Source organism: Sceloporus occidentalis, unplaced genomic scaffold, assembly GCF_023333645.1.
Source record: "Sceloporus occidentalis isolate IW3139 unplaced genomic scaffold, rSceOcc1.0.p SCAF_8, whole genome shotgun sequence".
Classification (NCBI taxonomy): Eukaryota; Metazoa; Chordata; class Lepidosauria; order Squamata; family Phrynosomatidae; genus Sceloporus; species Sceloporus occidentalis.
This window is the reverse complement of record NW_028316988.1, coordinates 39,945,937-39,973,442: the sequence shown is the minus strand read 5'-3', so window position 1 is coordinate 39,973,442 and position 27,506 is coordinate 39,945,937. Positions and strand designations below refer to the sequence as shown.

At 43.1% G+C, this 27,506-nt stretch overlaps 1 protein-coding gene across 3 annotated transcripts; it reads right to left on the bottom strand.

Moving 5' to 3' along the window:
- Positions 1-638: 638 nt before the first annotated feature.
- On the bottom strand, positions 639-26,424 carry LOC149308723 (LON peptidase N-terminal domain and RING finger protein 3-like). Of its 3 annotated transcripts, XM_089536359.1 has the most exons (12): positions 25,246-26,424; positions 21,374-21,492; positions 20,133-20,255; positions 13,744-13,899; positions 10,740-10,983; positions 9,663-9,753; positions 6,584-6,698; positions 5,074-5,195; positions 3,387-3,545; positions 1,928-2,090; positions 1,291-1,440; positions 639-886 (listed from the first exon to the last, which is right to left on the bottom strand). In XM_089536359.1, the coding sequence occupies exons 1-12, from the start codon at positions 26,225-26,227 to the stop codon at positions 725-727; spliced, it is 2,586 nt and encodes an 861-aa protein (XP_089392485.1). In that variant the 5' UTR covers positions 26,228-26,424; the 3' UTR covers positions 639-724. The 3 variants fall into 3 exon arrangements, with proteins under 3 accessions (XP_089392485.1, XP_089392486.1, XP_089392487.1); XM_089536360.1 differs by lacking the exon at positions 13,744-13,899; XM_089536361.1 differs by lacking the exons at positions 13,744-13,899; positions 20,133-20,255.
- Between the last annotated feature and the right edge of the window lie 1,082 nt (positions 26,425-27,506).

Below are 27,506 nucleotides of genomic sequence, written 5' to 3'. Positions count from 1 at the left end.
TATATCTTTACACTTTAGGATTTTGTCCAGTGCTTTCACAGCTGCCCTTCCCAACCCTAGCTTTCTTCTAATTTCTTGACTGCATTCTCCATTCTGACCAATATTTGATCCCAGGTATGGGAACTCTTCCAATGTTTTAATTTTCTCATTATTTAGGGTAAATTCTCGTAGATCCTCTGTGGTACTTATTTTTGTTTTCATAAATGTTCACCATTAAGCTTTCCTTGGCACTTTCCTCCTTGACCTTCTTCAGTAATTGCTCCAGGTCCTTATTGGTACTAGTAGTACTGTGTTGTCTGCATATCTTACATTGTTAATGTTCCTTCCTCCAATCTTCACTTCTCCTGCCTCTGAGTCTAAGCCTGCCCTGTGTACGATATTTTCTGCATGCAGGTTGAATAGATAGGGCAATATACTTTCACACATAGAAGGCAAAAATTGGGTTCTTATTGTACTTTGCTTGGTAAACAGAATGTAAGATCTCCAGCAAGCAAAAGGTTAATTTGCATTACAAATGCCTCCTCTGTTCTCTTTTGAAGGGCTGTTGTTTTCTGCACAACCAACCAAGGATTAGAAACAGTGAAATGGATAAGGAGAGAAGTTGAAAAGGCCTGCTGTAGGGAAGCAGTGGCAGCTAGCAGAGTGATGCTCAAGCACTCAAGTATTGCAAGGTGATTCACAGAAACTCTTGAGGGCATCATTATCATCATCATCATCATCATCATCATCGTCGAGATCTCGAACGGGACATGAAGGCCAGGATGCGCTTGATGCCATTAAGGCGGTCTTTCAGGGATGTCATGGCAAGAAATGGGAGCTGGGCTCTGCTCTCAAGCGGTAAAACAGCTAGTATCCACCAGCACCAGGAGGGTCCATTAGGACTGGCCTGCAACAGAAGAGGCATGGAGAGAATAAGCCTTACTTTAAACATGAATGGTAGGATAGTCAGGACAGACAGAAGGTGGCACTTCTTCATGCAGTACATAGTTAATGTAGAATTCTTCCATTTCACAAGAACCAAGGAGCTTGAGACATTGCCTTTTTTGGACGACAACCCCCAGAATCCCCCACCCAGCACGGCCTCAAAATCCTCACATCCCTTGCTTTGCACTGCATTTAATCTGCTATTCCTAACTTGGAGGTATAGTCCAGTATATTTGGAGTACTGCTGATTTGGGATGAGCTGCTTGAAACAAAGGCTAGAAATACTCCAAGTACTCATATGCCTGCAAATAAGTGTATTGCCATGCATACAAGCAAGCTGAAATTCTTGTTTAAAATGCCTCGTACCTGTGGATCCACATCCTTAGCCGGCATTGGACCAAAGTGGCTGAGGATACGACTCTTGAGCGCTGGCTTGAGAGAATCAAACCATGCGTAGGCTTGAACATATATAGAATCATGTAGAACAATCAGCTCAGCATATTCCTCTCCTTGCACCTAGAATTTGGTGGAGAGTGTCAGAAAAAAGGGACATAAAGAAGAGTTTTAGCTGCAAGACTGAGAATATGAGGGATTTTCACACACTTCAGAATGGCAAGCTTGAGTTATGAACCAGAAGACATGGCACTCCCTCTCATGCTAGCCTACCATGCAGGGTTGTTGTGAGGACAAAAAAAAAACTTTTGCAATTTGTCACCTTCACCTCTTTGGAAGAATAGAACATGACATGTAATAATACCATTTTTAGTATGTAAAGGGATCTTGTGGTACCTTTGAGACCAACTATGTGAAGGAAATTGTAGCATAAACTTTTGTAGACTTGGTCTACTTCCTCAGATACATGGAGTGAAGTGGTCCATGTACATCTGTTCCCCTGGGCATCAGTTTGCCAATTGTAGGTGTAGCAAGGTCTTTTTTAAACTGGTCAAAATAAATTGAAAATGACTTGAAGGCATACAACAATAACAATTCAAGCGATACTCACTGGTTGATCTTCAATGTACTCAATGTCTGCAGTGTTGTATCCATCACGCTGGCTGTGCTGGATCACTTTAAACCTCCTCTTGCCAATGCTGTCAACCACGGACCGGCCATCGGCAAAGAAGTCAACATTTCTGATCTCCAAGATGCAGCCATAATCTGCAAACCTTTTTTCCAAAAGAGCCAAAGCAATGTAGAGAGGATTTAGTTTTTGCAGCCAGTCACTCCTACAGAGCTGCAGATCTCATAGTGCAGAAGGGGTTGTTCTCACTAGGTGAAACCCCGCTTTCTGAATCGAATCCAAGGAGTGGAGTTCCTATTAGGATCCGATTTAAACCTAGAACGGTTCTAGAGCAACCTGCAATCGTCTCCAGTAGAAATCGAATCGTAGAGCGGGATAAAAATTCACTGCTAATTTGTAGATACGCATTTCCTTTGTTCCTTGGTCGGGTTTTCAAAAGCTAGATTCTCAAAGGCTGTTCCAGCAATCTGTTCAGATTTAAACAGATTCCTTCCTAATTAGCTATAGTGAATGTTCTACAGATCCAGGCAAGCAACCTGTTCTATGGCTTTATTACTACTACTACTACTATTGCTTTTTAAGTGCCACCACATATGACACGAAGACTTCAGCTGCTACCACACTGCAGAATAAATGTAGCTTGAAACCGCCTTAACCATCATGGCTACATCCCATGGAATCCTGGGATTGGTAGTTCTGAGAGCAAAGGCTAAACATCTCACAAAACTATAAATCCCAGAATTTCATAGCATTGAGTCATGGTTGTTAAAGCAGTGTCAAACTGCATTAACTCTGCAAATGCAGCCTTTATAACCAATAACAGAATTAAGTTAAGGCAGTATCCAACTACAAAAGAAGTGAATCTTCAAAGCAAAGGACAGATATATAGAGCATGAAAAAAAAACATTTTTCCCTACTACTCCCAGGTTTGTCTGGTGAATATACAAGAAGCTTCTAGACCTTGCAGTTCAAAAAAGTCTGTCAGGCTTACTCTGACTTGCTGCAAGTCTCCATGGTCTCAGTTAGAGAAGGATCCTTCTCCTCCTATCTGATCCTTTCCAGCAGAGATGTGATGGTCTGACCTTAGATCTTCTGTCTATAATGCACCACTAAACTATATTCCTTCCCTTGATACAGAGTGTATCTGTACTACACAATTTGATACCACTTATTGATAGCTGTTTGAAACACTGGATAGCTGTCTGATACCACTTCAACAGTTATGGCCCCATCCTAAACAATCCTGGGATTTGTAGTTCAGTGAGATCCTTAGTATTCTGTGCTAGAGAGCTCTGGTGTTATCAGAGGAGTGTGAACTAGAAGAATTCTAATGGAGAATTCTCAGTTCTTTACTAAATTATAAATCTCATATTGACATAGGATAGAGCCATAACAGTTAAAGTGTTCAATTTACTCTCTCTCTCGTCACTCACTCACTTACCCCTTGACAGAGTCCCCAATGCACATCCCAAACTGCTTGGTTCCAGTCTCCATGCACCTCCGGATCATCAGACGATAACATGGCTCAAAGATGTGCAGCGGGCATGGGACAGTTGGGTACGCCATCGTGCAGACAAATATGGGCACATTCTTGTTTAAACTGTAGGATAGAGCTTCTGTTAAAAAGCTTACCATACAAACAACAAAGAAGCAGGATGTGAAAAGTATTTAACTGAAGGAGAACACTGATGAACCCAAGCCTTGTTCAATTTTTTTTAATTCAAACCCCCCTCCTCAAATAATCAACCAAAGAAAATATCTTCAAATGTTGTCTATAACGAACTTCATGATCCAGATTTGAAGATAATCTGTATTTCGCTGTTGCAACAATACATTGCAGCGTTGACACAGAATTTATTAGCCTTATCTTATTATTAGCCATAAATAGAGAGAACCCATAAATCAATGGGAACTTGGAAACTTAACACATCAGTTTCTACTTCCGCTGGGCCTCCATATCCACAGATTCTTTATCCACAGATTCAACTATCCATTGCTTCAGTATATATATAAATTCTAAGAAGCAAACCATGATTTTGTCATTTTATATAAGGGACATCATTTTACTACACCATTGTATTTAATGGGAATTGTGCATCCACAGGTTTTGGTACCATGGGCCTGGAATCAAACTCCAGTGGATAGCTGGGCCTATCAATTGGCTTTAGAGCTACTTCTTCACTTAGTCCAGTGGTTCCCAAACTTTGGTCCATAGATGCAGCACTTTGAAAAAGTTCCTTTTCTGGAATACAAGTCCCAGGATTCTGGGAACTGTAATCCAGAAGAGCAATTTATTGAGCTCTGCATTGATGTGATCTTGAAGTGTACCTCTCCAGCATCCCTGACCAATGGCCATGCTGGCTGGAGCATCCACGATGTCCACTAGTATATGGGAATTCATTGACTGGCAGCTGTTTTCTGGGATCTCAGGGTGACCTTCCCCCATTACCTGCTAACTGATCCTCTTAAGTAGAGAATGACTGAACCTCTAAACTTCTGCATATGGATCAAATGTTTTACATTTATGGTTCTTCTCCCATCTTCACTGGTTAAATATAAAGTGTGTCCACCAAAAATGTATACACACTTTAACAGTCAGTAGCAGCTATGATGAGTATTTGAAGGCTAGGAAAGTACATTTATATTGAAGAACAAATGTTATAATAATGATTTAACCAGTTTCAGATTCCATCTTAAAATACAATTTTATGAAAGGTCTTTGAATTGACCTCCCTGCACATGAATGCACTGCTCGCACTGTCGAAGCACAAAGCTGCAAACCTCCCTTAAAGTTTTTCTTGTAATTTCATGACCTTTCTCTACTGTTGCAAGGTTTAATTCTTCAAGTGTATTTGGGTTTGTGGCATAAACTCTATTTTTAAAGTACTTCCAGAAGAAGAAACTGTTAAGGCTGTATACATTTTTGGGGATGTCCTATATGCATGCAGATGTTCTGGTGAGATCAGGTTTTAGCTAGGGCAGTCTGACACAACCTGCTGGTTGGTGATGATGGGAGCCGCAGTCCAAAAATATGGAGGATGTCAGGTTGTGGGTAGGCAAGACTATAGGAAGGGTATGGGGTGAACCATTAGTTGGAGGAAATGGAAAGTGACAATATTGTAACGTACTTGGAAAGTTCTGCCATTTCTTCTTCGTAGATCTTCCTCCGTTCTCTGAGCTGCTCTGGAAGGTACCTTGCAATTATTTCCTCCATCAGCACCGTCTTACACAGTTTCCTCATTGCCAAGCACTGCAGGAAAAAATGGGATTCCTCTCAAGGACAGCCTAAAAAAATGCCATGCTTCTGCTACCAAATCCTCCCCCGATATAAATTACAAATCCATATATTTCTGGTTGTTCTCGTCATCTTGACCTGGAAATTGTGGGTTTTCCAATAAGAAGGCAAACACAAGTATCTCAACTTCGTAACTGGAACAATGCCTGAGGTCACCAAAGAAACAGATGTGAAATGTTTGAAACTGGATGAACAGTTTCAAACAATCATGATCAGTGTTTCCAACATGCTCAAAACACTTACTGTACACTTTCTTATTAACCCTTAAGTGGGAAAAACACAGGCACCCAGCTCTCAGCTGAGCCCCAATGCAACATGACCCCAAACAGGTTTAATGTTTTTTGCCTGATTTTTGACCCCCAGTGACCTAAATTGCCCCCAAACATGTCAGTGTCCATTTTCCTTATCTGAGCTTTAAAACCACAAGGTCAGAACTACCAACTGGAATGACAACACCCTTCAATTGTCCTGGTTTGGAAGGGACAGTCCCAAAGGTGCCATCTCACCTTTTCAGCTGCTTTTAAAATGTCCCAGTTTCTCTTCCCCCTCCTACTTTCCGTCTTTGTTCTTAGCTTACTTCAGTTGCTGCAAACCGAGTTCAAAGTGCAAAAGTAGTTTGGAATCAAACTACTTGTTATAAGGAGGAGAGGTCGGAAACATGCCATTCCTGGGAGGGTCAGGCAAAATCAAACTGCAGCAGCTTCTCTTTGCTTGTGTGTTGTTCCTCATTAATACCTTTTGCCTGCTCAACCACATTCCAATGTGGCCACACATGTCCTGGTTTTCATCTGTGAAATATTGGAGGGTATGTGAGATCCCTTCAGAATTGTTGCCCAAAAGATTCCAAGAGCCCACTCAAGGGAAGGGGGCTGAATGCACTGACTCTCCATATAAACACAAATGTTTTGGCTGGTTCAGAATATTTGTCACTGTATTCACAAAAAACAAGAACATATCCAACCTACAATAGAACTGTCAAACTTTCCTGGAGGGTGACTTTCCAAGCGGGCTTAATTTTTTTCTCTTCGCCATAACCAAGATAGACTTCATGTGTCCATGACAGAACTGGATGAAGTAATGTTTTTGGACTACAAATCCTAAAATCCCCCAGTCAGCATGGCCACTGGGGGATTCTGGAAGCTAAAAAGTAATTTTTTGACCGTCTAGTACTGGTGCCTTCAGTTCTTGCAAGAAAGGGAATTTTCATGCATGCTACTGTACATGGAAAAAGAAAGATTCCGATGTGCCTCTTTTCCAGTTCCCAAATCACTCCCTCTACCCCCAAAAGATTGTTGAAATTTGGAAAAGAAACAGCACAAAACAGCACAAGAGGGCAGGCTTACCTCCGTGAGCCCCTCCTTGCAGAGGGGACATTTGGGGTTATGATCCAGGCATCTTTCAAGGCATTTCAGGCAAAAAGTGTGTCCACAAGGGGTGGTGACAGGTTCATAGAAGAGTCTGGATGAATTGGGAGGGAAAGAAAAAGAAAACTCAGGACGTTATCTGGAAGTGGGAGTCATGAAAATACACTGCAGTTTCCATACACAACCTCTCATCCCTTTTACCCACAGTGAAAATCAAAATATAAGAAAGCTCTCTTAAGGTTGGAGGAGTGTGGGAGCAACAGCAAAACTGTTGCCACATGGAGTGCACCCACACTGTAGAAATAATGCAATTTTGACACCACTTTAAGTGCTAGAAAACTATTTGATGGAATCTTGGGATTTGTGGTTTTACAAGGTTTTTGGTCTTCTCTGCCATTGTGCTGGTGCCTGCCAAAACTACAAATCCCAGAGATTCTGTAGGATGGAGCCATGGCATTGAAGTGATGTCAGTCTGCATTATTTCTACAATGAAGATGAACCCATGGAGTGTTTCTATCTCAGGCAGGCAGCCTGTCCCTATTCCTTCCCACTCTTGCACTATCATTTCCCTGCTCTTGTTTGTTAGCACTGCATAGTAACTGAGCTTGCTTTTGATTCTGGATAGCTTGGGTTTCAATGGATAGACTCAATCAGAGAGGTCATAGGCATGGATTTGCAAGAACTAAGCAGACCAGTGGAAGATAAAGGGGGGGGGGTGTTGGAGTTGTCTCAATCATAGGGTTGGCATGAATCAGAGTTGATTTGAGTTGTTGAGTTAACAACAAGCAAATCTTGAGGTTCTCTTCAGGCTTGCTGGTACCTCCTTCTTGTGTGCACTTGGTGCTATTTCATAATCCTCATGCAAGAGAATGTGTTTGCTATTACTGTTCAAGGTGAGGATAATGTTTGGCTCTCCAGATGTTTCCAGAGTGTAATTCCCATCCTCTCTCACTACTGGCTTCACTGACTCTGGCTAATTGAGCCTCTGGCGGGCCTTATGTTCCCCATATTTGGTATTCAGAGTTGCTCTGGGCATGGAAGGAAACTATGGGCAGCAGTGTCAGTGCCCAAGTCAAGGGAGTGATGAATCCATTCAGGGTTCTAATTTGAACTTGAAAAAAGATATCCAAAGTGATGAACCTATACTGCAGACATGCAATGACCCCTACACAAGAGAATAAGCTTTGGAATAAATTTGACATGGAAATCACCAGCCACTACTTATGGGAAAGTTTTAGCAGTGTTGGATTCTGCTGGAAGTGGGACGTTGTCCCTCCCTGCTGGAGTCCTTTGTTGCTGTTGTGTACCTTCAAGTCGCTTCCAATTCATCGTGGATTTTGGAAAATTTGCATATACATAATGGGATATTTGGGAAAAGGGGACTGAAGTCTAAACATTAAATTCATTTATGCTTTGTATACACTGAACTCATCGGAAAGCAAAGGTGTCACTATCTCAACGCCACATTTAGACAATTCTGGAGTATTTTGGAATTCTAGATAAGGGAGATCTAACCTGTAACAGTGATTTCACAGTTGTGTTTGATGCAAGGAATGGGGTAGAGGGAAGACAGATGCTAGACTTTTGCCCCTTTTGACAACCTGCCTCTGCTATCTGAAGAACAGGATTCTTCTAGCCCAAGGCTAAAAATTCAAGAAGCTCAGCTCAGACCAGGATTGGAATTCTCTTGAGTTTTACTAAGCAAATTCAGGAGACAGCAACTCAAGAGAAGCTTTACCCCCCTTCATCCAACTGCCAGGCAGACATTCTTTGTTGCCATTTGGGTTTACCACTCAGTTACTCATTCCATGGATGTAGGTCAATTACACTTACAGTTTGGACAGTCAAACTAGGTTAATAGCAGCTTTGCTTATTTGAAGGTGAGGTCACTGGGTTAGTAGTTCAAGGTAACACAGCTTGAAGATTTCCTTCCATTTCATAAGGGGCAATAACTATGTAATTGCCAGCCAGTGTGGTGTAGTGGTTTGAGTGCTGGATTACAAGTTTGGGACTAGGGTTTGAATCTCCATTTGATCATGGAAGGCAAATCTCCTCTGAACAAATCTTTCCAAGAACATTTTAAGATAGGGTCATCAAAAGTCAGAAACAATTTGAAGGCACACAACATCAACGACTATGTATATTAACATGACACACATTAATAGAATGAGACTTTGGCTCATGCCAAAACCGAGTATGGATTTCCAGGAATGCAGGCTATGCATCTGAGGAAGCAGACTGAAGCCTAGGAAAGCTCGTGCTGCCCATTTCTTTCTTTCAGTTAGTCTCAAAGGTGCTACAAGATCTATCACCTACATGTCAGGGAGCCTGACCAATGAATTGCTTCTACAGAAGGGTTGGGGAATGTTTGTTCCTCAAGATCTTTTAAACTACAGCTCTCATAATCCCTCACCATTGGCCATGCTGGTTGGAGCTTCCATGATTTGAAGTCCAAATCACCTTGTTTTGTTTGTCTTCTCTCATTCTCTTCTCTTAAGAGCATGAAAGGTCCATAAGGGTCATGCTCAAACCATGGATACCAATGAACAAGTTCAATCTTGATCAAGACTTAATGCCAAGCTATTTTCATGTCCTGATGGACAGAAATTAGAGAAGAATCCTTTTTTTGGACTGTAACTCCTCAAATCCTACAGCTAACATAGCCAATGACTATGCTAGCCAAGGGATCTAGGTAGTTATAGTCTTGTCTTCAACAAGGGAGAGGAGTTTCATAAAGGAAATTCTCTGAGTTCCAGTAAAGGCAGAAACTACTACTTTGGAATGTAGCATCACTTTATTTCAGTAGGGAAGCAAGGGAAGGCCTGAAGCCTGTTTTGTAACCATCCTCTTAAAGCAAAGTCAACACAAAATAGAAAGGGGTTCTCCTGCCCACACTCCCTCTGAGAAGGAAGTGGCCTCTTGGTCATCTTGGCTAGTTAATTCCCCAAAATGCTTCACCACTTTGAGACATGAACCTACAATTCACCCATAATCCTTGAACCGGCATTAAGGGATAAACATCATTCCTCTGGCTAACCCACAAGAACAGAACAAATACCTCATGCATAAAGAGCACTCCAGGTCAGATGGATCCACAAGCTGAAACTCAACACCATTCCCAAGATCAGATCCCTTGTCAACACTTGTATCTATTAAAAACAGGGAATGGAAACATGCACATGTCAACAGAGACCGCAACTACTGTACTGGTACCAAATACATGTACATGGACTTAGTTATGAGACATTTGAACATCCAAAAGAAGTCACTCAGCTTTTCACAAAGCATTCGTTATACACATTTCATCTCCACAAAGTCCTATTCTTGCCAACCTCTTGTGGTGTGGAGGTGACCCTGGCTTCTTGAAGAAAAAGCCCTGTCAGGTTCCACCAGACTGACAGTGCTGAGTACCACCACAATGGCAGATTGTGTATGTTGTCAGGGGACCAGCCCAGCTAAGTGAGAAACGTTCATCACCAGAAGCCTAGCCAGTAGATGGATGAACTGGCCACCACAACTGTGAACATAACCATATAAAAGGGTGGGATGACTCACATCAAAGAAAGGTGGCAAATGATGCATTTCACATTTTTGGGCATTAGACTCAAGAATGCAAGCCCAAAGTTTTATCATTTTCCTGAGTAGTTCAAATAATTTTTCCCATATCAGAGAAGGCACAATTACAAAGCTGTAGAATGAGGGTGGGTGGGTAGGGCTTGAGTTCTGCATTGCACCACTTTGGAGCATAGGGAAAATTTGTATTTTTAATGCTCCCCCTCCCCATGTTCTACTTGAGCAAAGTATGTCGTTCTTGGCAAATAAAAAAACAACTATGGTATAAGTCAGGGAGGAGGAATGCACAACCTCCAAGAAATTGTTGGATTGCAGTCCTCACCAACCCTAAATAGCACAGCTGATGGTGCTGGATGATGGGAACTGCAATTGAACACTATCCAGAAAATAAATTCCCCATCCCTGGTTTGTGTTCATTTCCTTATAAAGGCTTGTTCAGATGGTTTAAAAGCACTTCCTGAAAATATGTATCTCATTTTGCATTCTTCATTTAGCTACAGCATTAATCAGTTTGGGAAGCCAACTGGATCTAAATTCTAGAATAAGCCCAAAATCAGCTTACCCCTTTTCGCCATTTTGCAAGGTGGGTCAATGTCTGGGGCATCTTCAGAGTAGTGCTTTCGTTTTAGAAATATGCATTTCTCAGAGATGAGGAGGACAGATTCTTCGCCTGAGATGGTATGCCTGTTCTCATCCAAGTCTTCTTTTGGGCTTTTTGTTACCTGGGTGGATTTCCCCAAGCTTTCAGAGTCCATTATTTTCTGATCTTCCTGGAAAGAGATGTTCTTATCTTTATCTACATTTCCCTGTACAAAAAGAAAAAAAAGTTCATGTTTACCTCCAGCAAGCATATTCCTCATGAGATCTTCAGCGAAGTTTTCCAGACAAGAAAGACATATGCACCTCGAAAGAATACACACTGTTGAGGACTGAAGAAAACAAGGCTGAAAATCATATTGTCACGGTGTTGTCTACAAATATGTGATGAATACTGAGGTGGTATGATTCAATCAGTCAGTTCATGCCATCCCTTCGCAAATGTTCAATTAAATGTGATTAGGATCAACCATATTTAATGGAACTTGAGCATCCATGAATGTTGGTATCCACAGGGGATCCTGGAAACAAATTCCAATGGATACTAAGGGTTCATTATAAAAATAATTAACTATTAAAAATATATATCGTTTCTCTTTCCCAGGCCAAGACTCAAAGCAGCTTACATCAAGTTAAAAATTCACAAGATACAAAAGTTAAATCCTTTTTATTTCAGCAGGATATTAATACGTAACCTTTCCAGGGAAGCCTTTTTATTGGGTTTTATTTACTTCTTAATTTCTGTATGTTTTAAAATAAAGTTATATTGTTTTAATTGTGACTATTTTAATTGTTTTTTTTTTAACTGCACAAATTTTAATTGATCTGCTTCTGTGAGGCGCCTTGGGTCCCGCTCTGGAAGAAAGGCAGCATACAAAATAAATAAATAATATAAATAAAAAACACACCTTTGGAAACCGAAGTCCAAAACATCTGAATTGCTAAAAGTTGGAAACCTCTGGCATAGAAAAAACTGCCCCCCTAGTGCTCCATCACCAGTGTTAAAGCAATATGCAATTGTCAGTCTAGTTTGCTTCTGTAGGTGAAGTGTGTGTGTGTTTGTGTGTGCTTTTTTATTGGGTTTTATTTTGTTTCCTGCCACATGTACCAAAATGTCGTGACAACCCTGAATGTCAGCATGATCGATAAATAAAACCCAGAATGGATCTGTTAGGGAACAGCAAGATTTAACATGTATCTTCACTTCACAGTTATACTGCTTGGAAACCACATAAATAACATACTAAGGAATCCTGGGATTTATAGTTTGGTGACACAGAATTCTCTGCTAGAGGGTTCTGAACTATGGTTTCCAAAGTACACTGGGAAGAGGAATGAATGATTAAATCAGGATATCTGTATTTCAGAGGAGTGCACTATATCTTTCTACCAGAGACTTGTAAATGCACCATTGGCATGCAAATCCTAAGATTCTGTAAGATGTAGTCAGGACAGCTGTGTTTTGTTTTGGCAGAACTGGCCAGGATTTGCACAGAGAGCTCCATAACTCGAATCAAAAGACAAAAAACAATGTCCAGCAGCCGTTCATTCAGAAGAAGATAAGAAACAGGGCTATTCTATTCCAGCTGTTTGTTATAAGTTGTATGCTAGGCTACATTACAGCCATGATACCATTACAACTGCTTGACACTGAAATAATAATTTAGACTCATTTATTCCCCCTCATTCTTTCCTCCTTTGTCATGCCCATGGGATGGGGTCTATCTCATTTTTATGGATCTGTAAATTATTTGGGGAGTTGAATAGCAGGATGTACATGTTTTAAATCCAGGCTGGGAATTATGCATCCCTCCAAGGATTGTTGAACTGCAATTCCCAGCATGCCCTACAATTGGCTATGACAACTGAGGCTCCTATAAATTGCAATCCAGCAGCATCAGGAGTTCCACACAACTCCCATTGCTGATTTCACTAACGAAATATAGTATCCTCCTAATCTCATCATCCCTGAGGTGGTAAGAGGCAAGATCAAAACAAAGTCCATGTTGAAACTGAACCCTGGGTATATTCAGAGGCCACGACAAGCCAGGACGCCACAGGAATCATGCATGACTCACAGAGAATGAGTCACAGTGCTAACTCTTGATGCCCCATTGCTCCTATGTGCAGTGGGAGCTGCTAAGTAAACTGTGGACTTTGGTCCACAGTGCATTTAGCCTTGTGCTAAATGACACTAGCAGCATTAGCACTGACATCAGTAGCAGAAGTCAAATTGCCTTGTTACTTCCCCAACAAGCCAACAAAAGAATTCAGGGCTTATTGTAGAAGTTTGCTCCTCTGCATACAGGGTAACAAGCCATGTGGCTGTCAGATGTATATGTTACACCAAACTGGGGTTGGATCTTGCAGCCTTTGAGATGGGCTGGAACTCCCAGCATCCTTCACTACTAGCTGCGTTACACTCCAACTACATCTAGAGGGCTGGATGATTCTCACCCTTGTGCTAAACAAATCATAGACAGAAGACTATTTGAATCCCTGGCTTACTGTGATGTGCAACTCAGACATTCTTTCCAAAAAACATTCTTTCAAAAAAATAATAATGATAAAATCCCATCCCATGAATGTCTCCAGTGCCAACTCCCTGCACCAAGTTCCTCCTCCCTAAAAGACACCACAAGTCTCAAAAGGTTTCAGAAGTCACTTTGCACCCACTTGCACTCGAACCTACCTTTATGAATAAATCCCAATAAAAAATCAGAAGATGAACTCCAACACAAAGACTGAGATCTTGGAGCTTGGAAAAATAATCTTTTTACTGTACATAAAACTGTAAAGAAACTGGAATTCTAGAAACTGTAGTCCAAAAAAGGGTAACTTTCCAAAGCTTTGCCCAATCCCCAGCAGAAGGTTAAAAGAAAAAAGAAAGAGCAAACCATGCAACCCACTCAATTCTTTCCCAGTAACTAATATATAAACCATAATACAGAGCTACAGGCATGCATTACCTTGAGTAAACCTTGTAGGCTGTGGACGGAGCCTTGAGATCCCTCTGCTTTGAAAAGATTCCCTTTTAATCTAGAATGGTGGGATAACTGCTGCAGGATGTCAGGCAAGTTTTCCTGAGCTTTTCCCGGCATACGTGAAAATAAATTAAGGAGAAGCTGCAGTACAAAACAAAGGCACACATACAGACTTCACTACTCGTTCAGCAACAAAGCAATGCTTTTAGGAGAAGGAGGTTTTCCAGGTTCTACTCACCAGCATCAGGGCTGGCCCTACCCTAAGGGAGGATGCTTCAGGTGAAAGACTGGGAAGTAGCGGGAGGCTTCAGGAGCCCAGCTTTTCCCTTCTGATGGAAGAGAGAGTAAAAGGACAATGTAATCTGTCCTGCACCCCTTAAACCACTCAGGCATGGTGGGAGATACTTTTTGTAGTAAAGGTTCCGCTGCCTGTCCAGTTTGCTTCTTTACATTGCAGAGGAAGGGGATGCTCTTCTGGCCTTTGCCTCAAGCAGCTAAATATATTTATCCAGTGTGTGTGTGTGTGTGTGTGTCTTCAAATTGTTTCCGACTTATGATGACCCTAAGGCAAACCCATCGTGGGTTGTTTTTTTTAAGATTTGTTCAGAAGAGGTTGGCCATGGCCTTCCCGTAAGGCTGAGAGCATGTGACTTGCCAAGGTGGACCCAGAGTCGTAGTCCAGCACTCAAACCACTATGCCACACTGGCTCTCATAACCGGTGCTGAATACTGACAAGTTACTTTGGGGTACTGCAACCCACCAGAATCTCCAGCCAATGTGGCAATGGAGTTGTAGTCCCTCCAAATAACATTTCCAAGCTCTGCAAATGAGGGGGGAAAGCTGCCTAAGCCTCTGTGGAGCTGCTGCCAATTGGAGTTTCTTGTTATTGTTGTTGTCCACCCTGAAGTCGATCTCGACCCATGGCGACCCTGTAGACGAGACATCTCCAAGACTCCCTATCCTCCACTGCTTTGCTTAGTTCCTGCAAATTCATACCTATGACCTCTTTTATAGAGTCCATCCATCTAGCATGTGACCTTCCTCTCTTTCTGCTTCCCTCCATCTTTCCTAGCATTTTGAAGTAAAAGACTTTCACGGCTGGCATCCATAGTTTTTTGTGGGTTTTTCAGACTATGTGGCCATGTTCTAGAAGAGTTTGTTTCTGACGTTTCGCCAAAACGCAGATGCTGGCGAAACGTCAGAAGCAGACTCTTCTAGAACATGGCTACATAGCCTGAAAAACCCACAAAAAACTATTTCCTAGCATTATTGTTTTCTTCAATGAGTTGTGCCTTCTCATAATGTGGTCAAAGCATAACAGCCTTAGTCTAGTCATCTGGACTTCCAGAGAGATTTCTGGTTTGATCTATTTGATCTGCCAATTGGAGTAGACAATACTAAACCAGATGGACTGAGAACTGAGTTGGTGAAGCAGGCTCCTACATTGATGAATGGGATACATCTACAGCAAATCTATGATGCTGAATTAACAGGATTTTTTTGACCAGTTTATCCCCCCCCATACAGAAAAAATTGTCTGGAGTTGCTTATGCTTTGTTCTCCCATAATGTAATAATGGGCTATGTGGTAGTTGCAGCATGTTGCAAGAACGCTTGAGAACTGTTTTTAAAGTAGGGCGAGTTACATCCAGTTGGTGAGCTGAGGCTGGAAAGGAGGCAAGCATTTGAATGAGAAAGAGTCTGGCTTTAACAACAAAGCAAAGGAGTGGTATAGGGGGGGAAAGTGTTCATTAATTTCAATGGATTATAATTAAGCCTGCCTGATGTTGGAATTATGGGCAATTTAATTATGTGGTTGTAACAGTTGCTGGCCAGTTCTCACAATGAAAGTCATCAGACTGGATCTATAAGTTTTCTTAATAAAGGTATCTGAGTTTTTACTACTGGGCCTGAGTTTCTGAACTTTGGTATCCTACTGTACATGACAGAAGTAAACCTATCTGATTTTGATGGGATCATCTTTTCTGATACATGTCCCATTTAACAAAGGGTCTGTTAGAAAAATGTGTGCCAGATACGATGGGTTTGGGCCATTGGGTTGGTCACATCTCCACTGAGGTCCAACCATTAAGAGTTATAACAGTCACATAATACCCTGTCTCTGAAAAGCATAGGGCTCAGCTACTTTATCCTTATAAGCAGTCTGTGAGGTAGGTTAGAAGGCCAGTGGGTTTCTCAGCCAAGCAGGAATTTAAAATCAAATATCTCTTTAGCCTCTTGAAACAGTTAAAGCTTTTCCATATCTAAGTTCCATCACTGATCAGAACAGAGACTGCAGTCAAGAAAGCACAAGGACTTGACAGGACAGCTATGGAAGAACTAGACATGATCCTGAAGTGCAAAGATGTATCAATGAATACCAAAATTAGGATTATCCATGACATTATGGTTCCCATCACTATGAATGATTATGAGAACTAGATGGTGAAGAAAGTTGACAGGAAGAAAGTCAACTCATCTGAGATGTGGTGCTAGAGAAGAGTTTTGTGGATACAACAAACTGCTAGAAAGACAAACAAATGGGTCCTAGAGAATATCTAGCCTGAACTCTCCCTAGAAGCCAAAATGACTAAATTGAAGCTGTCGTACTTTAGTCATAAAGTAGAGAAGACATGACCCACTAGAAAAGACAATCATGCTTGGTAAGGCAGAATGCAGCAGAAAGGAAGAAAGACCCCATTACAGGTTGATAGATTCAGTCAAGGAAGCCATGGCCCTAAGTTGGCAAGACCTGAAGATAGGATGTCCTGGAGATGTCTTGTTCATAGGGTCACCATACGTTGAGGTCAACTTGAAGGCAGTCAATAACAACAAATCTTTTTTGTCAGCTGAATACATCAGCCTCTCTAAACTGGTGCTTTCCATATGTTGAACTACATGGTCTATCAACCCCACCCAGCAAAGACACTGGGATGAATGGATTTGTAGTCCAGCACATAGTCCAGCATTTGTTTAAGGAGGCTAGGATAACCAAATCTGGGCATCTGGTCTCTCAATGAAATCCCCTGATCAAACCACTGCACCACACTGACTCTCATAAGTTCCTTATAGATAGCTATATATACCTTGTAGCTCCACATTCTGCTCACAGGGTGCAAAGGGTACGTGCATAGATGGCCTATGTAGGAGAACTTCCACAGACAAAAATGGAAATTCCTATGGGCTGGATTGGTCCTTAGCAGTTTTATTGTGCCTACTGGGTGCAATGTATCTGTAAGGATAACCAGTCAAGTGCATTCTGCACTAAGTGTTTCCGCTCACCCAAAGCCTACTTTTATGTTAATATTCAGCAACGAGCAACATTCTCCTATCAATGTACTATTAACAATTCATTACAGTTCCTCCCTCAGCCACATTGCTCTTTGGGACTGTGCCTCACAGAACCCCACAGGCCTTGCTGGCTGGGAAATTCTGGCTGGTATAATTCAAAAAGTAAGATTTCCAAGGTCTAAATTCAACATGTATGCCTTTTCCACCAGCATACAGCAGTGTTCCCAAACTGGGCTCTGGGTGTGTCTACATTGTGGAAATAATGCAGTTTAACACCACTTTAACTGCCATGGTTTCATCCTACAGAATCCTGGGATTTTATTTTTGTGAGGAACCCGTACTCTTTGGCAGAGAAGGCTAAAGTCCTCCTAAAACTAGAAACCTCACGATTCCATAGGATAGTGCTTACAGCACTTAAAGTAGTAGCAAACTGAATGATTTCTTCAGTGTAGATGCACCTTCTATGAATGTTGTGGTTTGGAAAAGTTATTTTATACATTACATGTACCAGGATACTCTCAGACAGTATAGTTACTGGGGAATTATGTGGAGTGTAGTCCAAATAAATAATTTTTCGAAATTTAGGGTATACAACAAGCCAGACGTACAAGCCAACAACACATGCCACAGTGACAAATATTAGGTGAGGAGCGGGAGGAAAGGAGCATGCTAATGCGGGATGCATCTACACTGCAAAAATAATGCAGTTTGACACCACTTTAAGCACTGTAGTTCCATCCTATGGAATCCTGGGGTTTGTAGTTCTGTGAGGCACCAGCATTCTTTGACAGAAAAAGCCAAAGACCCCATAAAACTGCAAATCCTAGGGTTCCACAGGATGGAGCGACAGCACTTAAAGTGGTGTTAAACTGCATTATTTCTACAGTGTAGAAATGTGAGAGAGTGTGACTTGCCCAAGGCAACCCAGTGGGTTTCATGGCCAAGCTGGGAATTGAACCCTGGTCTCCAGAGTGGAAAAGAAAAGAAGAAGAGCTCCCCATTCCCCCAAATGGAGACATGCACAAGTTTATCTCTCACGTCACCAAGAAATTAATTGTATAACCGCTTGCAAAACCGCTCCAAGGAGAAAAGGAAGGATGAGGTGGCATGTTGGTGAAATTCTTGTTACCAGCCAATCAGCACATACCGACATTCAGCGTTCCTCTCACCGGAGCCATGGAGAAATCTTGCAGGACCGGTTTTCGAAACAGGTCCAAGGCTGGGAAATGTGTATTTGTGTACTTGAGAGAAGCCACACGGCTATGAATAAGATACTTCCTCTGCTTTCAAAGTGGCACATCTGACTTCACCCTAAGCCACATTTCTTTATTTGAACATCTGAGTCAATAACACATTACTCATTGGCTAGGAACATCATGATTATTTAAACAGTGACATCTGGCATTTTAAAAAATAGGCAAACACATGTTTCTACCGCAAGCATAGCTTGGATAAGTTACCTTTTTTGGGACTGTAACTCCCAGAACAGCCCAGCCAGCATATATAAAAACTGATATTGCAACATGTAACTCCAATAAACATCAAAAATCCACCAAACAGTGATGCTTTTATTGTGCCGACCAAAATGCACAGTGTGTGTGTGTGTGTGTGTGTGTGTGTGTGTGTGTGTGTGTTGCAAGCTTTTCACGCTTTGGTTGGCCCAATAAACCTCTTACTGTTTGGTGGATCTTTGATGTTATTGGATTTGCTATATCACCAATACGACTATCCCTGAATGTTTTCTGGACTGCAAAATGTAGTAAGACTCAAAACTAAATTCCCTACTGCAGTGAGGGGGAGGAAAGGAGGGTTGGTCGGGCAGAGATGGAAGCCTTGGGAAGGAGGAAGTGGGGTCAGGAGACCAAGGTATAAAAGAGAAGGACGAGGAGCGTGACACGTCGGAGCTGGAGGTACAAGAGAAGTGGTGCCAAGGCCAGAGGCCAGCGGAGGGTGAAGAGGACCCATGAAGTAACGGACTCTAAAGCAGACGGGGATTGATGGCTGGGGCTTGGGTTGCTGTTAGTGCATATGTTATAAGTTAGTAAAGTTTCACTGCATCCAGTTCCTGCTTTCGTGAGTTTGTGTGGCACACCTGGGAGTAACACGCTGTGGGAGGACCAAGATGTCGCAGGGTCCGCAAGCCCCGCCCACACCTACCTTTTCAATGATTTACCAGCTGTTGTTGACATTATTGTCATGTCAATTCAAGTTGACAGGTTTTAAAAATATTGACATACAAAAACAATAGGAGTGAGAAAAAGAAATGCTGAAGGGTACATGTGGTGCTTAACAAGATGCAACCATGGAAAGAGGCAAGAATGGACAACCATTCTACATTTTTATAGTTTTTTGTGGGTTTTTGGGCTATGTGGCCATGTTCTAGAAGAGTTTATTCCTGACGTTTCGCCAGCATCTGTGGCTGGCATTTTCTATGAAGATGCCAGCCACTGATGCTGGCAAAATGTCAGGAATAAACTCTTCTAGAACATGGCCACATAGCCCCAAAACCCACAAAAAACTATGTCACCCAGTGGGTTTGCATTCTACATTTGTCCCTTGTACACTGCAAAGCTAAGAGGAAGCACAGATCATAGGCTCCAAGGGCAGAATGTATTGCGACCTCTCCTTTGCCATCATTATTTGCCTTAACCCATCATCAAAGCGCAACCATTCAGCAAAGACTTTCCATCAATCTTTTTTTGTTGTGGTATGCCTTGATGTCACTTCTGACTTATGGTGACCCTAAAGTGAACCTATCACAAGGTTTTCTTGACAAGTTTCTTCAGAGGTGATTTGCCATTCCCATCCTCTGAGGCTGAGAGAGTGTGACTGGCCTAAGGTCACCCAGGGAGTTTTCATGGCTCAGGTGGGATTCAAACCCTGGTCTCCGGAGTCCTTGTCTAACACTCTAACCACTACACCACTCTATACCCAGAGAATATGGCACTGGGAGCCGATCTAAAACGGCACTTCCGAAGTACAATCACATAAGCAAGTTTATTAGATATTGTTTTCTTTTGCACAGCTGGGTAATACTCCATTCAGAGATGAGAATAGCAGTTGACAAGATACATAAGACTCACCCTTTGAGCTTCCAATTTGGCCTTTCTATTGCCACTATCCAAAGCAAGGCAGAATAAAAATTCATGTAAAGCTTCCTCAGTTTTCCCAAGGTTAGCGAGGGCCTGTCCCTTCCGTAAATGACCCTGTAAGAAGAGCGAAAGAGACAGCACTGTCTGATGATGATGATGATGATGATAATAATTTATATCCTGCCTCTCAATATTTATGATAGTGACTTTCAAATAATGAGAATGTAAATAATTGCCTTTAAAGAAAGACCCTTGTAACCATAATGGTAACTAATTGTGAGTTCAGAGCGGCAATTACTTGTTAACGTAACTTTTCAAGTTGTTGTGTGCCTTCAAGTCAGTTCCAACTGGGGCGTCAGTTGGATGAGTCACACTTTCTCAGCTTCAGAAGAAGGCAAAGGCAGAAGACTGCACCAGGTGACCCCCTAAAAAGAGGGTGACACCCCTTCTGCCCAAACATCTGCCTTTGGGGAGAACTAGGCTGTAATGTCCCTTTAAAATATGCCTAAAAGATGGTGTGAGTGAGGCAAGGCTCAGTGGGAAGTGGAAGGGGAGCCCCAGGTTTTTTAAAAGATAAAATTTTAAATTAAATAAATTATTTTTTAAATTTTATCTATTTATTAATTATATTAATTTGTATCTTGCTTTTCTCCAAAAATTGGGACCCAAAGCGGCTTAAAATTCCTTTAAAAACATCACCTCTTACCAAATTGTCACTTTAACCACATGGAATAATGTATACATAAATACATTTAAGCTACGTATATGATATTGTAACGTAAAGGTATCATGAGAATTTTGCCAAGTTGTTTACGTCCCAATTCTTGCCATCACTTTCAGTGATATATGGGAATGATGATTTATGTGTAAACTTAATACAAAAAAATAGTACTTAGGATTCTGCATGGCATGATATTAGAGGAGATCATTGTGGGAGATGTCACCATAAATTACTGCATCGGGTGATGCCAACCTTAGTGATGCCACTACTCCAAGGTGAACCTATAACAAGATTTACTTGTTAAGATTTGTTTGGAGGGGATTTTCCCTTTGCTTTCTTCTGAGGCTGAGAGAGCGTGACTTGTCCAAGGCCAGTTATTCTCTAACTATCCTCCTACATACCAAGTAACTCCAACTCTAGAGAAGAGTCATAGGGCATAGAGTCCCACTGTGATACAGCTTGGCACCACTCAGTTAAAGTAGAAAGACAGGAACGTGGAACTAGAACTCACCTTTGCCCAGTATGGCTGGAGCCTGCAGGCCATTTCTGCATCACGCAAGGCTTCTTTGCAGCATTTCAAAGTAGAATTAATCCGGGACCGGTTGCTATATAACAAATGATCGTTGGGAGCTGTAAGCGATGGAAACATTGACTCAATACAACTATTAAAGCAAAGCATTGTCACCACTGAAGCATGCATGATCTTTCAGAATCCGTTTGTTCCTTGTGCGTCTCAGGAACATCCATTACTTAAGTTTAGAATTAACTAGAACTCTCCTGCTGATGGGAACAGACATTATGAAAGTCATTACATTTGTCTTACTCAACCACTCCAACGGTTGCACAAATGTGTGGAGCACCAAGGGATGTAAGATCATACTGTTCCTGGAAGCCAGTGCTGAAGGAGGGGGAAAATGAAGCTGCAGGGGGAAGCATAAGTGGATGCTGACCTTTCAAAGGAGAAATTGCTCTTACGACTAAATATTTTTGGCAATGTCATTTAAAATCATTCATTGTTGTTGCTGATGCTGTTCTTGTTGTGTGCCTTCAAGTTGATTACAACTTACAGCAACCCTAAGGTGATCCTATCATGGGTTTTCCCAACAAGAATTCTTCAGAAGGGCCTTTGCCATCCTCTGAGGCTGAGAGAGTGACACTCCCAGTGAGTTTCCATGGCTGAGCAAGTGTTTGAACGGACCCAGTCAGGACCCAAACAGACCCAGTCGGGAAGCTATTAAACCGTTTTCCCACCCTAAGCAAACCAGATGATTCTGCGGCAACACGTCTTTTGCAGATTATTGCTGTAAAAAAGAGAAAAAGGCAGACTCTTTAAGAGTCCAGGCCTGGATCTGCACTGCAGAAATAATCCATTTTGACACTGCTTTAAGCACCATGGCTCAATGCTATGGAAATCTGGGAATGGTTGTTTGTTGTGGCACCAGAGCTCTGCTTAAAATGGCACTCAAAGCGATGTCAAACTGGATTGTTTCTGCAGGGCAAACCCAGGTTTAGAGAAACCACCAGTTTTGAATAAAGGCTAATAATGATCATTTGCATTCTATTTTAAAGACAGAGCTGGTGGAAGGGAAACTCTTTGGAAAGCAACCACAGCCACTCCTGTCCACAAATGAAAACTTTTACAATGGGCTCTTGGTATCCACCGGAGTTTAGTTGTGGGTTTTTCGGAGTTTAGTTCCAGGACATCCCCAATCTGTGGATACTGAAATCCATGGATGCTCAAGTCCCATTCAGTACAGTGGCATAGTCAAACGGTACCCTTTATATAACATAGCAAAATAAAGGTTTGCTTTTTGGAGTGTGTGTGTGTGTGTGCGCGCGCGCGCGCACACACACACACACACTCAAGCCTTGGATGCTGGAATCCGTGGATAAAGAATCAATGGATATGGAGGGCTGACTGTATTTAAGGGAGCAAGGAAGGGAACATGTCAGGGAGGCCTTGGCAATGTGGATGAACAGGATCCAATCTCTCCGACCCATTTCTCCTTTGCTTTCCTCTTGTTACACAATCATTCCATAGGAAGGAGGTAGGGAAGGCAGACTGGGCCATGGGCTTATGCAACAAACTGCTCTCCTGACCTACTTTCACTTTGGTCTAAATAAACAAGACTTTGTGCGAAGGTTCAGAAGGAAGGTCCCCATCTCCTCAAGAATGAGGAGATGGGGACATTGGATAGCCTAAGTCTCCCATCCCTGGCTTGTTTCCTTTGCCCTTCATGCTAGATTGAAATAAATCCCTCTGATGCTTGTAAAATGAAGGCGCTTGGGTATGGAGCTGCTTTTACATCCGACTCGAAAGCTAACCTTAATGGCCACCTGAACACTAGCCATTGAGCACATGTGCCACAAATAACTAAATAATTTGTGAATTAAGATGTTAAATTTTACATATAGATTGTTTTAAAATGTGTAGGTTTTATTTGTCCTTTTAAACTGCTGCATGTTTTAATCAATGCGCTTAATTGTGAGTTGTTGATTTGTTGCTGTTCTCTGCCTTGATCCATGGGGAAAGGCGGGTAAGAAATAATAATAATAATAATAATAATAATAGAATTCAAAGATATAGCCATGTTAGTCTGTGGAATCAGTAAGCAGAGAGATCTTGTAGCACCTTTGAGATTCACTGAGGGAAGAAGTTGGCAGCATGAGCTTTCCTAGACTTCAGTCTGCTTCCTCAGATGCTTTTGGAGAAAGTATTCTGTAGTCAAGGAAAGCCCATGCTGCCAACTTCTTTCTTTCAGTTAGTCTCAAAGGTGCCACATAATAATAATAATAATAATAATAATAATAATAATAATCTATGACAATATTCCACTCTCAACTATGATCACTGACTACTGATAAACTGATTTTAGAGAACTAATAGGAATTGGTAAATTTAATATTAAGTGTTTTATTGATTGTATTAGTATTTCTATTATTTGTATTATCTTGTATTATTTTATTGTTGTAATCCCGGCTCGATCTTCAGAGAGGCGGGAAATATAAATAAACTATTATTATTATACAACTATGCCATTAAATTCAGTGACATAATAACATAGTGCCCCTTATACAATATCAAGGTTTGCCTGTCTGTCTGTCTGTCTGTCTGTCTGTCTGTCTTTCAATCTTTCTTTCTTTTAGGATTTTAAAGACACCTCAGCTTTTGACTAAATTTATTTTGTCACACAAAGTGGATCTCACAAGTGTCCCACCCCTCCTGACAATAAAGACACAGGTAGAAATGAAACACCTAACTGGGCTTAATGGTAGTTACTGGAATTATCTGGTTCAAAGCAGAGGACTGGTAGGGGTTTCCTTCATTTATATACCGCTTCACACTGAACTAGCCGTGTCTAAGTGGCTTACAAGGTGTAAGCTAATTGCCCCCAACAATCTGGAGACTCATTTTAGCCACCTCCTCAGAAGGATGTAAGCCTGAGTCCAGCTTGAGCCCTTTTGCTGGTCTTGAACTCGCAACCTTATGGTTTTGAGCGAGTGGCTGCAGTACAGGCACCCAACGGCAGCAAATGTTAAAACACAAAAAGTTGCAAGGAGGGGATAAATTGTAAAGAAAAAGAGAGAGACACACAGAGGGAGATGCCTGCTCTACACATATATTATTGTACGTGTGTGTGCTTGTGTGTATACACACATGTACAGTAATGCACATGTAGAGCAGGTATCTCTCTCTCTCTTGATATATATAGTGGTAATTGCTTTCTCTTTTGATACACATGCACACACACACACACACAATTGCACTCATCTCTCTCTCTCTCTCTCTCTCTCTCTATATATATATATATATATATACACACACATATACACACACATACATATATTACAGACATCTCTCTCTTGGTATATACTGTTTTATATATATGTGTATGTGTGTGTGTGTATATATATATATATATATAAATTGCCAGCATCTGTCTGTCTGTCTGTCTGTCTGTCTGTCTGTCTGTCTATCTATCTATCTGTCCATCCCTCCCTCCCTCCCTCCCTCCTCCATTGCAGGTATCTGTCTCTCTCTTAAGGTGTGTGTGTGTGTGTGGCAGGATTCTCTCTCTCTTGGTATCTATCCGTCTGTCTGTCTATAAATGGCAGGCATCTGTCTCTCTTGATCTATCTATCTATCTATCTATTGCAGGCATCTCTCTCTCTCTCTCTCTCTCTCTCTCTGTCAATTGCAGGCATCTCTTTCTCTTCATCCATCCGTCCATCCATTGCAGGCATCTCTCTCTCTTGCTATCAATCAATCAATCAATCAGTCAGTCAATCAATCTATCAATCATCCATCCATCGCTAAGGGGCTGGAGTTCCCTCTCCAGCGGCCCTCTGGGCCAGTCCCTGTCTGTCTGTCGGGGGTCTTACCGAGGCGGAGGCCTTGGTCGTACTTGCGGAGAGCGTCGTGGAGCTTCTTCTCCCGTCGGAGCCGGCGTCCTTCGTGGCGGAGGCGGGCGGCCTGGGCTCGTCGGGGGCATCCTTTGGCCAAGAGGCCGCTGAGGAGAACGTTGACCCGGAGGGGGCCGGCGGGGGCGCCCTCGGGTCCGGGGCAGAGGACGCAGCCTCCCCAGCGGAGCCTCGAGGGCTTCCCCTCCTGGGGCCTTTCTTGGTCCTTCTCCAGGCACTTCTTGCAGAAAGTGTGGCCGCAGAGGAGCGAGACCGGCTCCCAGAGGAAGCCCTGGCATCTCCCGCAGGCCCAGAAGGAAGCCTCCCGCCCCGTCGAGGCTGAAGCGCTTTGCCCACCGAGGAGGTTAGGTGCCAGGCTCGGTGCCACCTCTACCAGGTCAGGCTTCAGGCTGCAGGCCAACTGGTAAAGCTGCAAGGCTTTGCTCTCCTCCATCGAGGCTGGACGGTGCCCCGTCGAGGCGGAAGGTCTCGTGCCAGGGAGGAAGGGGCATGACGCCAGGCTCTGGGCCACTTCGCCCAAGTCCTTGTCAGGCTCCAGGCTGCAGGCCAACTGGGATGGCTGCAAGGCTTTGCTTTCCTCCATGGTCCTCCTCGAGGGACGCCCCGTCGAGGCCGGGAGGGCCAGGCCCTGGGCCGCCTCGCCCAAGTCTCCCAAAGGCTGGGCTTCCAGGCTGCAGGCCAAGCGGCAGAGCTGCGAGGCTTCGCTTTCCTCCAGGGTTCTCTTCGGGGCCCAGGGACGCCCCGTCGAAGCCGGAGCGCTTTGGAGGAGGCTGCGGGCCAGGAGCGCTGCCAGCTGGGCCACCGGAGGAGACTGCGGGCTGCAGGGCAAGCGGTAAAGCTGCGAGGCTTCGCGATCCTCCATCGGAGGAGAAGGCACGCCCCGTCGAAGGACTCCCAGACCCAGCATCCTCGGCCCTTTGGCCTCCTGCTGCCGGGAGCCCATGGCTAGGCGGACCCCAGGGGCTGGGGATGATGGGCTTTAGAGTCTGGGAAGGCCGAGGTTGGCCCCGCAGCCGTCGAGGGGAGCCTGGCTGCTGCCTCTTGGGCTCAAGGCTGGCCCCGGCTGCTCCATGCCAAGGGCTGCTCCTTGCCTTCCAGCCCCGAGCCCTCCTTCCCTTCCCAGGGAAAGACGATGCAAGGAACCCAAAGGCCGTCGGTTATATAAAAAGCGGAGCCATGTGATGCTCTCTCTCTTTCGGGGCTGGGTCGCCTCTTGCCTCGCCTCCTCCCGACGTTCATTGGGCAGCAGCCTGGTTATAAAAGCCTGTTTTGTAACCTGCTGCAGCTGCTGCCAGCCTCAGAAGAGAGAAAGAGAGAGACCAGGGAGGGAGGGAGCCTGGTGCCAGCCTCCCTCTTTTTGCCCAGCCAAAGGGGCATCTCCGAAATGGAGGGCTTCGAGGGCAAAGGCCTCCTCTCCCTCCATCCCCACAAAGGGACTCACAAACCACACATTCCAGGAGTCCCTTGTATTATTGTTGTGTGCCTTCAAGTCATCTCCAGCTTAGTTTGCAGAAATCATCCAGAATTCCAGTGATGTTGTTGTTTTTGTCAGCCTTCAAGTCACTTCCAGCCTAGGCTGCAGAAAACACCCAGAATTCTGGAGCTGTTGTCGTGTGCTTTCAAGTCTTCTCCTTAGGCTGGATGCGCACTGCAGAAATAATCCAGTTTGACACCATTTTAACTGCCATGGCTCCATGTTGTGGAATTCTGGGACTTATAGTTTTGTGAGGCATTTAGACTCCTCTGTCAGACAGCTCTCCTGTCCCAACAAACTACAAATCCCAGGATTCCATAGCACGGAGCCAGGGCAGTTAAAGTGGGACCAACCTGGCTTATTTCTGCAGTGTGGATTCAGCCCTAGAAAACTGGACCAGGGCTGAGGTTGGCTTTCCATTGGAGTTTAAAGCCACTGTCCAAGGTGCTGACTCTATTTAGGGGGGGGGGGAAAGATCCTAGAACCTTGGATAGTTCCTTTCAAAGTTCAGACTGTAACTCTTGGCAGATTCACTGAGGCTGCATCCGCATTGCAGAAATAATCCAGTTTGATTTCTACTTTAGCTGCTCTGGCTCCATGCAATTCTGGGTATTGTTTCGAGCGCTCTGAGAGAGAAAGCTAAATGTCTCACAAAACCACACATCGCAGAATTCCATAGCATTGAGCCAGGGCAGTTAAAGCAGGGTCAAACCTGGGAAGGCTGTCGCCTGTCATTGCTCAGGGAGGA

Excerpts from the sequence above, each read along its gene's own strand:
- LOC149308723 (XM_089536359.1), bottom strand. The coding sequence starts at position 26,227 with ATGGGCTCCCGGCAGCAGGAGGCCAAAGGGCCGAGGATGCTGGGTCTG. Across the intron at positions 20,256-21,373 it reads TCCAGCCATACTGGGCAAAG|GGTCATTTACGGAAGGGACA; the intron begins GTGAGTTCTAGT and ends CTCTTCTTACAG. Across the intron at positions 887-1,290 it reads CTAAGGATGTGGATCCACAG|GCCAGTCCTAATGGACCCTC; the intron begins GTACGAGGCATT and ends CTTCTGTTGCAG.